The sequence below is a fragment of the Tetrao urogallus genome (assembly GCF_951394365.1).
Source record: "Tetrao urogallus genome assembly, chromosome: 1".
Lineage (NCBI taxonomy): Eukaryota > Metazoa > Chordata > Aves > Galliformes > Phasianidae > Tetrao > Tetrao urogallus.
Genome location: NC_136813.1, coordinates 6,826,266 through 6,842,828, shown reverse-complemented (window position 1 = coordinate 6,842,828; position 16,563 = coordinate 6,826,266). Strand labels below are relative to the sequence as shown.

Below are 16,563 nucleotides of genomic sequence, written 5' to 3'. Positions count from 1 at the left end.
GCTGACCTTTGTATGTATTGAGGTAGCAGATACAATACCACAATTTTTGTGCAAATGTTGTGCTCTGGAGTCCCAGAGCTTAGGGTTTCTTCAACTCATATCTTAAGATAACACAATTGGAACGTAGGGCCATCTGCACAAATCATTTCATTCTGGCAAAAGGCAAAGGATCTTCTGTCTAAATCAAAAGAAAGATTGCCATCTCTAGAAATACACATATAATTAAAGAAACAAAGCAAAACAGAAGATCCTTACAGGTGAAGGCAGTGCAGTTTTCCAAAGTTGTTGAACAAATTATCTGAATTAACAAATAATAAGTTAAAGATAAAATACTGAAGGGAAGTTTCTTTTAGACAAGTTGAGATCCGATTGCCACTTTATAGTTATCATCTCAAAAGAAACCTATTGTTTTCATTGCAGCTAACAACAATCATAGACAAACTTTAGAATACTGAAAGGAAAATGAGGATGACAAACCCACAGATAGGGCCAGGATATAGTATGGGGAATTGACAGATGAATTACTATATGCAATTAATCTCTTTGGTGTCTGGCTCCTGACTGAGCCAGCTACTTCCTTCAGATGTTCAGAGACACTTTTAATATACTGCCTTCCTTTTTTTCAACTAGTGGAAATGAAAGAAAAATATTGAGAATCTTGAATATTTTTTAAATAGGCTGCAGACTTACACTTCATTTGCTGCATCATTTGAATCTTCAAAGCTTCACCCAGCTTTCTAACTTTACCATCATCTAAATCTCTGAAGCCTGCCTCAGAAGACTGTCTACCTGTATTTAGAATTACCACAAAAAAAAAAAAAAAAAACCAAAAAAAACAAATACAAGAAAAGTGAATATCTACAGCTCTTCAAGACATAAAAAATTAACTAAATACAATTTATTCTTTTAAAGATGTATTTAGCGGCACTGCAGTATTTTGCTGATGCATGTTGTCTTTCAGTGATTTCTTGAGAAAGATCTGGACACCTGAAAAACTATCAGTAAGACAGAAATTGTTATGTAGATAGTTAACTGAGCAATAAAGGATGAAATCTCTGCTCTGTAATTTCACCTGGTTAATTTTTACTTTTGGCTTTATACTCAAGAAAGGATGAAGCTGTGCAAAGAAACAACCCTAAGGATTCTCAGACTATTCAGTTGCAAGTGACAGATGTCATGTCAGTGAACAGATTCCACAAAGGATGCTAAAGCCTTAATGTATCCTCTGTTACATCTAGATGTCATATCAGGCTCAAAGCAATAGCTGTCATATAATTGTTTATTTATTAAAGTGATGAAAGATCAAGGATAATCATTCTCTAAAACTCACCTGAGGAATTTAAACCAAAGAACATATAGGTGGTGAAAAAAGAAGCAAGGAAGCTGCCACTCCTTAGACAATTCTCACTCCTCCACTAAGAACACAGAGAAAAGATATACTGGCCTTCTGTCTAGAGAAGGACTTCTTTCCACACCCAGCCTAGTAGTTTAGCAAATGACATCATTCTCCTTCCTCATCTTTTGATTTATTGTGCATCTGGAAACGGTGATGAGATAATTAGCATTTTGCTGCACTGTCTGCTGGACCTCCTCCCTTTCTCATTTTGGCCTGATGAAAACAGTGACGGGAAACATAATGAAAGGGTTCTTCTTTTGCTCCCCTTTTAAATCTTACACAGTACTGTAGAGTGGGGATGGAAACAAAAATATTTTCTGACCAAGAAATTCTTAATATAAAGGGGAAGAAAAACAAGCGTAGATATGTTATAGTTACAAGATTGGCTGTAATTACATTACACTTAGTCAGAAGAAAATGTTTCGACTGGGAAAAGGAACTAACCAAGATTAACTGGGAATTAGTGTAATATTTGTCTTAGATGAAAAAAAAAGCCACAAGAAGTGTGTAGAGGTGGTGAAACAACCTTGGAAATACTAAAACTGACAGGGAAAAAAACAGTGGCATCAAGAAAACATCGAAAAGCTCAGATGTTAGTTTTCCATAAAAACCAAAGACAAAAGATACTGCAAAGAACTTTCCAACAATGTCCCAGCAGTCAGTAGGTAGCTGGAAAATGCATTTAGTAATTTCCTTTGAAGGACTGCCACCAGTACAGAGACGGTTGGGTCCCTTCCAACTCAGAATATTCTATTATTCTATGATAAATCAAAGAGTATTTTTAAAATAGTCCACTACTGATACAACAGCTGAGAACAGAAATTGAGCACACCTTTTTCTGTGTGTAAAAGAAGTGAACAAAGAAAAGTAAGCACCATTCTTCTCCCTCAGCTTTCCTGTGTGAGATTATAGAGGTAAACCTGCCAGATCTATTCTAGGGGGAACCTCATAAATCATACAAACTCCTCTTAATTCTCACCAAAGGCTACAGAAGTAACTTTTAGCACAACAGAAGGATTGACAGTATCAGAGAAAACGAGGACACACTGCTGCACGGTACCACTTGCTGTCTAGAGCCAGAGCTGATAAAATTATCAAGGTGAATGGATAGTAATATGAAATGCCTAATTCAGAAAGCAGTACTAAAGATTCTGTGAATTGAAATGTCAACAGATTAATCAGCTCCAGGCACGGCTAAATGTGATCTACCGTAACAACAATTTGATAATACCACGTTCTGCCATTTAATTGCAATTGTAACAACAGTCTTACTTTTTTCTCTAGTGAAGACAAAAGGAAGCTAGCCAAAGCTGCTTCTTTCTCAAAGACGAGCTCTGTGGCATCCAAACCTACCTGCACATCTTTCTCTTTGCTGCTGTTTTCACTCTATTGCAGCCACAGTTCATTAAGATGAATTGTATTCTGTTGAAGCTGCCTCATCAGTAAGTATTGCTGAAGCAATTTAGTAACAATCTCAATGCTCAGTGCTGGATTTTTATAGTCATCTCAATTGGCTATTAAAATACAGCACTGCACTTTGAAATTGCTACTGCACCACTTCAGAAATTGTTATCGTGATGGAGTTGCAGAAAGTACTGCTCATTTCAGTAGAAACTTCATTTGTTATGAATGACTTCTGGAAACTGATACTTAAAATCTATTATCAGATGAGAAGTGGGTTTTGCGTATTAACCCAGAAGTCCCGGAGAGGTTTTAAAAATCGAATGGTTTTAAGGGAAAAACACAAAACAAACAAATAGGTATATATAAAATAGATGCAAAGAGAAAAATGGAAACGGAAAATTACCGTAAATGGAAAATGTCAGTGAAACATAAAAAACAGAAGTCAAAATTATCGTATCAGGATTTTCCAACCTGAGCAATTCTATGATTCTCTGATTCTATAAAAACAAAGAATGAGCCAGAAATACAAACATGCTGGTATATCCTGCCATGATTTATTCCATCAGGCATTAGCATTCATATACTAAAGTATTTCTGAGAAATAACAAAACCTCTTATACCACTCTTACAGAGCTCTTAATTTTATGAGCTTCAAGAGAATACCATATTTATGTGATAAACTACGCAGATACTCACATATTCTTATATTAGACAATCTTAGCCTACAGGGAACCTATGTCTTTTAGTGATGTTAACTTATAAATGATTATTTTGAATCACAATCTTAAAATTGGGTAATTATGTTTTAGTGCTTGGCGGAGCACTTTCTGCTTATTGGATTAAATGCCAGGCCCTTCAAGCAAAGACATTTCACAAAGACAATAGTATTTGAGTTTCAATTGTGGTGCCTTTTCTATTTATTCCTTTGGTAAGTGCATTACAGTAACATGAAATGAAGCACTTAGATTAGAGTCAAGAACTTATGCAGTTTGTTAAATCTAGAGTTTGGAAAATTTGCCTGCTTTCTCATATTTCTACAGCTCTTTTTAAAGTTGTCCAATTTTACTCCATTTTAGATCAGGATCCATAAAAAAGCTCACAGCATGGATGGAGAACACTGAAAAATAGAAATGACTTCACAGCTGATGAATCCATAGGACTGAAATTTTTGAAAGACCATAAGAAAATGTTTCTGGTTTGTGAAAAAAAAACAAAACAGTTTTTCTGTTGGAATACAAGAAAAACTGTTCAGAGCAGAAGCCGTGGAGCAAGATAAACAGCATGAGAACCAAGGACACCTCTAGAAGAAAGAACGTCTCACGGCTCTGATTGGATAAGCGCCTGTGCGAACAGTTGAAGAGGGCTTTGTAGAATGCTCTGTTGACATGCAAAGGTGGATGGGAAAGTTGTAGGGGTGGATGGAAAAGCTAGAAAAAGAAAACTTGTGAAGATATATAAGTGATGTGAGGACTTGTAATAAATGGTTTGGATCGTTCGCATCTGAGTCCGTGCATCACACGCTGCGTTCTTCTGAAAACACTTTGGAATTACTAAAACATTTCATAGAATGAAATTAAAAATGTTTTGAAAGCTTCAGGTTGTCATAAATTAATAAAACATCTGCCTAACTTTCCATACAACCCCTTTCTCCTCATGTTGTAAGGGTTACTATGTAGTATTTAGTGTCCAGTAAATTAGAGGAAATAGGCCAGGGTAAAACTAGAGAGATAGCTATAATAACAAAAATATACACACCATCGTCTCTCTGAAGGAATCATTTGCAAACAGTTATCAGACAGCACAACTGGAAAGCTCTTGGCACTCTCTGAAACTGGTAACTGAGGTTCTTCGTTTGCAAAAGCTCTCTGTTCCATTTCAAGAGCTGTAGCTATTACCTGAGATGAAAAGGTAACCTTTGGCTTTGCCTTAGTAGATAAAAATAATAGGATTTCTCCTTACTTATTGGGAACAGCAATTGTAAACATTTTTTAAAAGCTGCTCTTCTGCTGCCTTGAATTGAATACCTTTTTTAAGAAGTGACACTTTTAACAAATTTCAATAGCACACATAATTGTACCCAACTTTTTGGACTACTTCACTTGTCATTGCAAGATAGGATGCTATCAATGCAACACAGCACAAGCTTTTCCCATTAAGGCCATCAATTCAAACTAAAACATGTCAACTCCAATGACATAAGTATAAACTTTTGTGAAACTGTGTTAATGAAAAACATTTCAGTAACAATTCAAGGTACCTTTGCAGTGAAACCACTGATGGTGAAAATGCCTGCATCTTTTCAAGAAAATTTCATAACTAAGCAAGGGGTTGAAAAATATGCTACTTAAAAGATAGTGATTCTTTTCCAGATACAGTAGGAAGCTTCGTTATTACCCAGTCACTTTAACTACTGTCATCAAGAATTAAACAGCTAGCTATGTGAAAAGCAAATGTCCCACATGCTGCACACTCACTTCAGGCCACCACAGCAAAACAATGAAATGGAAACTCTGAAACGGGCTATGCTGAATGACTTCATCTAATATTTAGATGAATTTACGTAATTTAAAAAATACGTGCATGTTATGTCCTTCATATTCATCCCATCTTATTTCTGAGTATTTTACTGAGATGCCACAGCTTAGTTTTTCCTCTTTAAGATGTAAACTAAGATAAAGATAGCTATCTGAAGAGAGATACAGGATTGAGCTAACAGTGCTTAACAGATGCATTAATTTCTAATGGAGTGCCTCAGAACATAACAACACCCTGAAGTGTTTCAACGAAAAATCCCCAAAAGGCCCTAATTCTGACAGACGGAAAGGACTAGAGGAATAAGTGCCCCCAGATATTTTTTTTTAAGGGCACAAAGCTGAGTGGGGTGAACCTGCTCAAAAATGTATCATTGGTTGAATTCACCAGGAATGAAAAAAAGGCAAGCTTACAGACAACAAAACAGAAATGTAGCTGCAGTTCAGTTCAGAGCTTTTTCATCTAAAATACAGTGAATAAAATGGCAGCTGTGGCCACTGCTGCAAGACTGCTGCAGTTAAAATACTGATGGTTACTACTGAATTACCATAGGGGTGAAGGAAATTAATCCTATTTCTGTATGATTCTGTTCTCAAGCCACTAGCAGATCCAGATGGTAGAATCAGCGACACTTCATATTGTTTCTTTTTTAATGTTTTTAAGTCTGCCATTTTCCTACTCAAGCTTCCCGGTACTCAGCTGTTCTGCTTCACACGCCCCGAGCTTCAGCTTCATTTCTGCAGCTGTGTTTTCTTTCACATGTTACATTTCCTATAGAACTGAGATCTGAAATTTATTATGTGACCCAGTACTGCTGTAGTTACTGGAAGCGGCGTTTTCAGCATTTTTTTTTTTCTTCAATAATTCTTTTAGTATATTGTGTCAGAGGTTAAATTATCAGATATTGGTACAGAAAGTATTATGTAAATTGTGTGTATACGTAGTTTCTGACTGCTAGTTTAACAATGCTACTTTTCCAAGTTGTGGGCTGATTCTTCAAAAATGAAAAAAAAAAACAAGTTTAATTTCTATAACTAATGTTATGGAAAGCACATCATTTAATACTTCTGATTTTAGTAAAAAGCAGATTTACAGTGTAATAGAACAGCATGGAATTCCTGAAAATTCCACTGACCTCAGAGATCAGTGGAAATCCTTTGGTTTGAGCTCTGCAGTCTCTGAATAGTGGCTGAAGTTCATAATTCACTGTTCATATATAGAACAAAGTTTTTTTTCATGGTCTTATATGAAGGTAATCCACAATTTATGCTACAAAGCCAAATGCCACCATTAAATTGCTTTGTTCAGAATGTCTGTCTGCTTGCTCCTGAGAAGCAAATCTTGTAGCACACAAAATCCGCTATCATTACTGTTAGTCTTGTTATGTTTCAGTACAGTGAAAGAAGAAAATAATATTTTAGGACACGGTTTTCAACAGTGTGTAAATTCCATTGATTTCCAACAAGAAAGGTCCTTTGCATATCCTTTCCCTTTACAAATATCAGCTACTTCAAAGCCATTGGCTGCTACAATTTGTAGATGGTCCTGAGATTGACTGAAGTAAATCACCTATCATTTGCTAAATGCTATGCAAAGCCGTAGCAGTGAATCACTAAGATTGTATATCTGAATGAGGAGACACAAAAGAGGCATTCAAAACACGATCTCCCAAGCAAATGAAAGAGAACAATCCTGTAATGATCAGAGTTAGAAGTTACCTTCCAGATACCTAATATAGACACCAGTCCATACTATCTATCAGGTGTGGTGAACTGGTGAATGCACAGCTCTGAATATCTACATAGCTGCAGTTCTGTTTGGAACTTTGGTTTTCTGTTTTGCAACTCATTTGTGTCTTTTATTTAGTTCTTTTTCAAAAAAGGTAAGTGAACAAGTTAAAATGCCTTTAATCACGCAAGATGCTAAGCTTTTTATAAAACATCAGGTGCAATAGCACTGAAGCCTGAAATCAGAAGGGTCTAAAACACAGAATAGAATTGCAGAATCATTAAGATTGGAAGAGATTGCTAAGATCATCTAGTCCAACTGTCAACCTATCCATCACCAGGCTCACTAAACTTTTGTCCTTTATATTCTGCTTGCTAGCTAGAAAAGCCAGCATGTATTAAATAATTCAACTTTTATGGACTCACATCTTGTAATGCCCTTGCTCTGAATGGCTCAGAGGAAATTAAAGGAATATTTAAATGAAATGCATTGCAAATTTCCTTCTTTATCATCTTCAAGTGCTGAAAGATATGATCTACTGTACATATCCAGGCAAGGTAGTGACCCCCAAGTTTACATGGTTATAGAGAAGCCAGTACTTCTCCTTTTGTGGTAAAATCTCAGTGAGGAATGAATTCAATAATATATGAAGGAGACAAGCAGGAAAAGAAGTATCCAAAAAGATATTTACTACTCCAGATTCAGTGTAACACAATTGTCTTGTATAGAAGCACATTCATTTTCCTTACTCTTATGAGTAGGGAGATAGGAGTTGGTATGAAGAGTACCTCACTAATTTTAGGACCCAATCTGGCTCTGAAAAGCATTAAACACTGTGTTTATAATCACTTGTTTGTTCCTGCACTGTATAGTAAAGGTTTGAAAAAGCAGTTCTCAGATAAATTACCTGAACTATGAATAGATAAGCATCCTGCAATAGACTAGTACTGAAACCTACTGCCAAAAATGACAGGATTATGCCATGAGTTTACTGTAATGTTTGCCAAGAGCCTTTTTGCAGATTTAGTGCTCTTTCAGAGAACAAAAGAGGCATAGTATAGAGGATATTAGAAACAGTGCACTTTTCGAACTGTGGATCAGTAATCTCAGCAATTCCACGTGTATTAGAAACAAAAAGACTCCACTACTGGTATCAAAAACTACTGGGAATATACTGTAATATTCATGAAATTTGAAAGGTAAGAGAAACCACTGAAAAAAACCTACAGATTATCCCATGTAAATGAAAAAGGTAGAATAATCTCATGTACATGACATATATGACATACAAATTTATTCATTTCATGCATATGCTACTAATTACAGTATTTCTTATGAAACAATTGTTATGGAACAAATAAATATATTACGTGTTCATTCTGTTCCTGTGTACTGTGTAAATAATCATTTTATTTGCCCAGTAATCACGTATGAAGAAAAATAGCTCATTGTCTAGCAGCTAATAGCTACAGGGAAATTTCATGTAGGAAAAACAATACATTTAAATTTGTTAAAAAGTAATTTCTACAATTAAATACTTTTTACAAAAGTTAAAGTGATAACATACAGTTTTATATGGTTATAATTTCACCTTAAGAAATAATATTCTGCTTTCTGTTTGACACTAGAATTTGTACTGATGCTGTCAGTCTTTTTAGCCATAGGTAGCCATAAAGTTCTGTTAGAAATGATAAAGGTGATTTTGGCTAGCGCAGGTATTATCCTAGACATCCATGGAATTTTTTTGAAGGAAAAAATGAAATTATTCTATGTATCTTGGTAAGTTAGTACTCCTGTCTCCTTTTTCTAAAGAGAATTGTAGGAAAAGGCATCAACATGAAAGTGGAAAGGAAAAATTGGATATACATGAAACAATCTTTAAAAAAGGAAGAATTCAGAAACTCAGTATGTTATAGCATCTTCGATGAACTTCAATGATTTCAGTAGAGTCAGTTTAGAAGAAATGTATCTTCCATCATTGAAAAGCATACAATTTCTGAATCTTGCATTTATTCTGGAAGTAAGAAGCCATCTCTATAAGAAACATCGCATCACACAAATCACAATGTCTTGTATTCCTTTATATGTCATGAAAACACACGCAGTCATAAATCCAGGTTCTGCCAACCTAAATTCATTCTATTTCTGTAATTGACAGGTTAAGCAGTTAACCAGTCAACAAAGTCAGGTCCTGTTTCATCTATGAGAGGTTAAACATCGAGCTTAAAATGGACGTGTATTCATTTTCATACTTACCTTTAGGGCCTTTGAACAACTTGATCTCTACCACGGTCTCCAGAATAGGTCTCCTTCGACGAACATACAATCGAACAATGGAGCCAGCCTCCTTTAGGGCCTCCACGGCTTTGCTGTGTGAGACTTCTGACACGTCCACCTCATTCACTCGCAAGATGCAGTCGTTGACCCTTCAAGAAAAAGAAAGAACCGTGTTATTTTAGACTGAGCAGTGTTTTGTCAGTAAAACAATAACCACTTAATTGGGAAGTTTGCCAGATGCAATATGCTATATCAGCAGTGAGATGGAAACAGAATGCACGAATTCTCCAAAATACATACTGGATTCAAACTAAATAATGCCTACTCACACCTACCATCTTTCATCATAAACTGGGGTTGGAGCCACTAGGGTGATGGAAATAATAAACAACTTGTTTTTACAGACTTAGTTAAAAGAGTTTGTACTAAACAGTATAATCCAGTTACCAGAGTCACAATGCGTGGTATGACTACTACCATTGCTCTTAAGGAAATCTATTGATTTAATTCAATGCAGAGAGATCAGTATTTCATAAAATACTTTCTTAAATCTATCTTACTTCTTCAACACAGCCAAAAAATTCGAATTCATCAAAGTACAAAGTTCAACTCTAAGTGTAGACTCCAAGATATGCTGTTTGGTAACAACATACATTTTTCATAGAATACTAGAAGAATCCCTCATAATCTTATTTTGGATAGTCACTATATTTTTATGGGGCTGAACTAATTTATTCACCCTCAAAGTGACCTGATTAGATGTAGTATTTTCCCTATTTTGTATATTGCTGCAAAGTTGTGGCAGGTAAATGGAGAATGAGGTTTTCACAAAAGGTTATTTTAACTCCAAGAACTTAGAATGGATTTTTTTTTGCTGCTGTTTTTGCTTAAAAACAAACAAACAAACAAACAAATAAATAAATAAACCACAATAAAATGAAGCCAAAACTTCAAACATTATTTGAAACCAAAGATTTTCTGTGTTATCAGTATTTTTGAAGAAACTTTACTAGGAGAAGCATTGATAACACCCTTCAACTGACAATTGGTCTGTCTTACGAAGGGCACAACATTGAAAGTCCCAATGCAATAATAAATTCTTATGGCAAATTTTCCAGTTTTTTCCAGTAAGTGGACTTCCTGATTTCCATCAATGCCAGGAGTATTCATTTTTTAAATGCATAAATGTCTGGTTTGGCTGTCAAATTAATAAGTGGTCTAATATAAATTGCTTTATTCTATTAAATAAATCATGAATGCATCCTGCTACTACTTCTCTTGGACAGTAATTAAGCCTAAGCTGCTTTGTCCTTCTATTAAATATTGCTGTATATCTGATTCTTGACACATTTCTGACTCTCATTGTCATACCTGAAATAGAGAGAATGAAAACAACAAGATTTTAGCTATTGATTGGTTATGAAAATGGAAAGCTGGGAAAAGATTATAAAACCACTAAAAATAAGGGCTACATTTCTTTTGTTTTCATATATGCTGTGCTCTGCATTGATAAATATCAATACTATTAGATAGTTCTATATATCTAAATCTCTCATTAAGGTTCTACCGAAGCCTTCTGTTAAGGAAAAAAAGCAAATCTTATGGAGCAAGTCAATAAAGGACATGGAATCATACTGAACTTGATAAATCAGTAAGCCATATATATCTATTTACTGAAAAAACCTTTGGAAAATGATTTTTACACTCCAACAGGAATCTCACTTTACTATCTGAAATTTGGCCATTTAGAGTTATCTACTTTAAAATAGTAAAGCCATCTTTAATAAAACATACACAGATTAATACTAGCAGTGTGGGACTTGATGATCTTCAAGGTCTTTTCCAACCTGACAAACTCTATGGTTGTATGAATGTGAGTGAGATAATAAAAAGCTGCTCCATAATGGAAGTACTTCAGTATTTTGTTTCTACACAAAATTTATCAGTGCAGAAACAACACTGACAGCAATCATCCCATTCAGTCTACTATGATGAACATACCTAGTGCTAGGACATGTATTCTTTGGGAACCCCAGGTTTTTATTCCCTCACAAACAGAGATGAATTGTTTAGTTTATGTAACTTTCTAGTTAGAAATAAGTACAATATTGAAGAACATGCACACACATGGGAGCGTGCAGGTGCATGCATGTTTGTACCGATAGAATTCCTATGGCTTCATTATAAATTTGCTAGAAATGCACACACTATATCTATATCTATACTATTTCAACAACAAAACAAACCAAACCAACCAACCAAACAAACAAAACCAAAAAACCCAACAACTCCAAGTGTGAAGAAATGGTTCCGAGTCTTGTTTCCAAGACAAGACAAGAGAATTTTTACTATTAAAGCATTTATTTAATAGCATCAGCACTATTACATTATTGCCACTCTGCTTGTAGAACTTGACACTATATACTTGAGTACAGTGTGTTCACACAGTTACTTTTTAAGATACATACTGTAAAACAATTATAAAGCTTTCTAATGAGCAAGAAAGCAGAAAAGGAAGTTTTACTCTAAGCTGCAATGATTTTCATAATACTTATGAAACTATTTCTCTAGTTCTTGATGAAAAGAACTCTTAAAAAGGAGTCTCAAAATGGAGAACTTGACTTGCTAAGACAATGTAATCTCAACATCTGTTGATGCTATGAGTTCATAAAGTTCTTGAATAAATTTTCTCATGTATCTTTGAAAAGTAACATTTAATTGAAAGTATTTTGGAAACTGTACGAGGTTGGAAAGAAAAAGAAAGAAAGCAGGAAAAAAGGAAAGAAGAAAAAAAAGAAAAAAAAAGAAAGAAGAAAGACAATTAATTCCCAATATATTTTAAAAGAACATAAGCCCCAGAAACAATGTTCATGCTATTGTTTCCTTGAAATGGAGGGACTTCATATCTCAGTTCAGCACAGCGTATAAGTCTATAATTAAATTTTGAGGTAATCCAATTTCCATTATAGCCAAAATACTCATGTAGTTAAATTTATTCATGTCAGTTGAATCTCCCATGCAGGTTACTGCTGAGTGAAAATTGACTGAGGCAACACTTCCCACAGCATGCTGGCTCACCTAAATACTGTAACAAAATGGATATATTCTTTTAGAATTTGTGAAATAATTCAGTTATGAAGAAAGTTGGTTCATAAAATACAGAATACAATACACGCTATTATCATGCCAGGATAGTTACCACTGATGAAATAAATATGAGAAAGATTTTGCCTTTTAGGAGGAAGGTCAGGGACACAGAGATTTACCAGTAGCTATTGCTATCTTCAAAGCAAATGAGTGGTTGGATTAATTAAGGAAAAATACTAACCTTTAGGGGCTTCTAACAACTTTGTTCTAAACTTGACTATCTTCATCTGAGTTTTTTGATCACTGATTTCAAGAAACAGTGCAGACATCCTTGAAAAACTGATAATTGCTTCATCAAGTTGTAAGCAGAACTCTTAGTCATTTGTTAGAAATACAGTAGGTGACAACTGGTAATGATTATTTATTTCAGTCTGTTCTGTGCAATATGTGCCCTGCAGAGAAACCCAAAGCAGCCTAGTACAGCAACAAAGAGCCCCAGAAGCCCAAATGGTCCTGTCAGGATGCATTAGCCCACTTGCAACTCCTGAAAGAAACTACCTGAAAGAATCAACCACGGTCTCAGCAACAAGGAACTGATCTGTGTTCCATGGGACAATGATGAAACTGAATCTACAGTAATCCATGGGTCTTAGTTATCATCCAGACACTTCTAGACTCATTAGCAACCTATTAGTATGGTAGCCCTGGTTACACAAATATAGTTATGTTTTCTACTGCAGAAAAGCTAAAATTATCAAATCTAATGTCTTTCTTACTATCTTCTTTACAAAGCTAAAGTTGATACGGACTTTAGTCAAAGCTTAGAAATCAAGATATAAATAATATTATTAAGGGAGAATCAACATAAAATTCCATAGGTAACTGCTAAAGGAAGCACTGAACTCCCACTTTATTTCTTTGCTTCTCCTTTTGTCCATCCTTTTCAGCTCCATAAAGAGGGACTGGTGCTTTTTTTTGTTGTTTTAGTTTCAGAAGTCACAAGAATACAACACTTCAAGCAGGAACACAAGATTATAGGTGGCAAGTTGAAAGGACTGATTATTCTTCTTTCTTAATGATATCAGTGAATCATAATATAAATATAGTATCTGACCCTAGGAGAATCAGCCTAGTCCATTAGTTAGGGAAGACTTACCCTACCCTTTTTTTTTCTAATTCTCACTCACACCCTTCCCATGCCATGGTAAGTAAAACATACAGTAGAAAATCTGATTATTGGTACTGGCTCATATAATTTCTTTGCATTATTATAATGATTATTTTATTTAATTTTCAACCAACAATGAAGAATAAAAGATCTCAAATTTAATAATGTAGTCTTCAAATCTGCCTTTTCAATTAAAGAACACAGAGCTAAAACTAAATGCCAGTGATACACATGTTCCACGGGACATACTATTTCATTAGATATAATGATCCTTAGACACACGATCCAATTTCCTTAGCAAAATCATATACACCCTCAGGCCTCCTTCTGCCATTGTAAACTACTATAATTACTATTATGTACAATTTAAAAATAACGGGATAAAACAGCAGTAGGAGAAAATCTCAGATCTCATTTTCAAATTATGGTTCTTTCTACAAACTGAAGTCATAGAATCATAGAACAGTGTGGGTTGAAAGGCACTTTAAAAACCATTCAGTTTCAGTTCCTCGCCAAAGGCAAGGACACCCCCACCAGATCAGGCTGATCAGGACCCATTGAGCCTGGCGTTGAGCACCTACAGGGATGGAGCACCCACAGCTTCTCTGGGCAGCTTGTGCCAGGGCTTCACTTGCCCTCATAGTGAAGAATTTCTTCCTTATACCTAATTAATCTACCTTTTAGTTTAAAGCTACTATCCCTTATCCTATTTCTACAGATAGAGTGAGACACCGTCTCCAACTTTCCTATGGGACCCCTTTAAATGCTGGAAAGCTGCTTTGAGTTCTCCACAGAGCCTTCTTTTCCCCATACTGATCAATCCTAACTCTCTCAGACTGTCTTTATAGGAGAGGTGCTCCAGTCTTCTAATCATCCTCGTGACCTCTGGACCTGCTCCAACATCTCCATGCTCTTGTGCTGGTGTCCCCAGAGCTGAGCACAGCATTACAGAAGTGGTCTCATGAGAGTGGAGTAGAGGGAGCAGAGCTGTCCTGTGTACCTGTGCGACCTGGTGTAGGGAACCTGCTTTGGCAGGGGGGTTGGACTCGATGATCTCTGGAGGTCCCTTCCAACCCCTACAATTCTGTGATTCTGTGATTCTGTGATCTTGAGAGAAGGTAAGAACTGAAACCAAAGAGTTGCAGATCCAAGAGAGAAGATAAACACCTTTATCCTCTTAATTCTCTAGCAAGTGGCAAATAGCAATTAAATAAATTCTGGAAAAACCACAATGTTTTTCCATTCAATTGCTGGTCTAGTGACATCCCAACCCTTCTTATGCAACTCTGAGCAGGTCGCTTAGCTTCTTTTTCATAACCTTCAGAGGATGACAAGCCCACCTACTTCCCAACTCCTTTATCTTCTGTTTGAGGAAAGCCTGCACTTTCTTGCTCATCTAAGAAAAAATGCCCAGTGCAACGCCTAGGTATACTGAGCATAAATAACAAATAATTAACAAAAGCAGCTCTCTGCCTCCTTCTGGCTTCATTCAGCCAGCCTTAGAAGTGAGAGATGAAGGTCAAGAACTTCCACCACTCACAAAGGCGTGTGTGCGTGTGTGTGTGTGTGAAGATGGGGAACTAAACTCCTGCATAGCATTTCTGTGAGTAAATACAGCCAGATGGAATCTTCCTCCACCTGCACTGGCAAACCAGTTTCTGTGTGTTGGTTGCATGGAGCAGGCTGAGCTGACAAGTCCTGTGAGAAGCAGGGTGTGCTCAGTGCAATCTGCTCCTGCTGAGCCTGACAACTTACAGCAGGAATCAGCCTGACTGTCATCCAAAGATGGAAACCCAATCCTAGGAATGTTTTTTTCATTTACGTATATGTACAGATTTTTTGCAGGATGTAATGAAAACCCAGTGTGTCCTGCAGCAGACCACCAGTCTTCAGCCCACACCTTCTGGCATGAGGTTTTGGAGAGTGACATAAAATTGTGTTAGTTGCCCCCACAGCTCACTGTGTTCTCCTTTGGATCTCTGCAGCAACCTTGACCTAGAAAGAACAATTCATCTTTCCAAGAGAAAAGTCAAAATCTAGCTTGTTCCCTCCTAAATGATGGAGCAGAGGAGAAGCAGAGGAGCAGCAGAAAAAGCCTGTGCCCATTCCCTCTATACAGGTGCAGTGTCACAGATACTTTTCTGTTGTCCAGGAGAACTACCACTAAGCTCTTGCCTTCCAAAAGGCAACAGCCATGTAGGATAGTACCAGAAAGAATGGAGGAAATTCCTCACCTGTATATGGAAGATTATACAGTCCACTGATGGTTTAGGAGGTTGAAATGCCTACTGTAATGCTGTCAAAAGCTTCATCCAAAGCTTCCCATCCAACAAGGCTTAAGGTTACATCAACTTGACTTACAGGTATGTTACCGGAGGACTTTCATTTCACTTTTAACAAAAGCAAGTGTAGAGTCTTGCATCTAGGGAGGAATAATTACATGCACCAGTACAGTTTGGCAGATGACCTGCAGGAGAGGAGCTCTGCAGAGAGGGACCTGGGTGTCCTGGTGGACGACAGGTTGGCCATGAGCCAGCAGTGTGCCCTTGTGGCCAAGAGGGCCAATGGCATTCTGGGGTGCATTAAAAAGAGCGTGGCCAGCAGGTCGAGGGAAGTGATCCTCCTCCCCTACTCTGCCCTGGTAAGGCCTCATCTAAAGTGCTGTATCCAGTTCTGGGCTCCTCAGTATAGAAAAGACAGGGATCTCTTGGAAAGAGTCCAGCGGAGGGCCACAAAGATGGTGAAATGGCCTGGAGCATCTCCCCTATGAAGAACGGCTGAGTGAACTGGGTCTGTTCAGCCTTGAGAAAAGAAGACTGAGAGGGGACCTGATCCAGGTCTATAAATATCTAAGGTGTGGGGGGCAGAATGGCGAGGCTGGACTCTTTTCAGTGGTGAGCGGAGACAGGACAAGGGGAAACGGCCAGAAAGTCCAGCATAGGAAGTTCTGCACAAACATGCGCAAGAACTT

The 16,563-nt window shown here is 36.7% G+C and overlaps 1 protein-coding gene across 5 annotated transcripts in view; it reads right to left on the bottom strand.

Moving 5' to 3' along the window:
- The window catches only part of DLG2 (discs large MAGUK scaffold protein 2), a gene marked incomplete at both ends in the record, with an annotated part of 740,481 nt that overhangs the window by 307,336 nt on the left and 416,582 nt on the right, over positions 1-16,563 (bottom strand). For all 5 annotated transcript variants that reach the window (XM_079537732.1, XM_079537733.1, XM_079537734.1 and 2 more), the window contains one exon: positions 9,317-9,486. In XM_079537732.1, the coding sequence (XP_079393858.1) occupies positions 9,317-9,486 (170 nt within the window). The remainder of the gene's footprint in view (positions 1-9,316; positions 9,487-16,563) is intronic.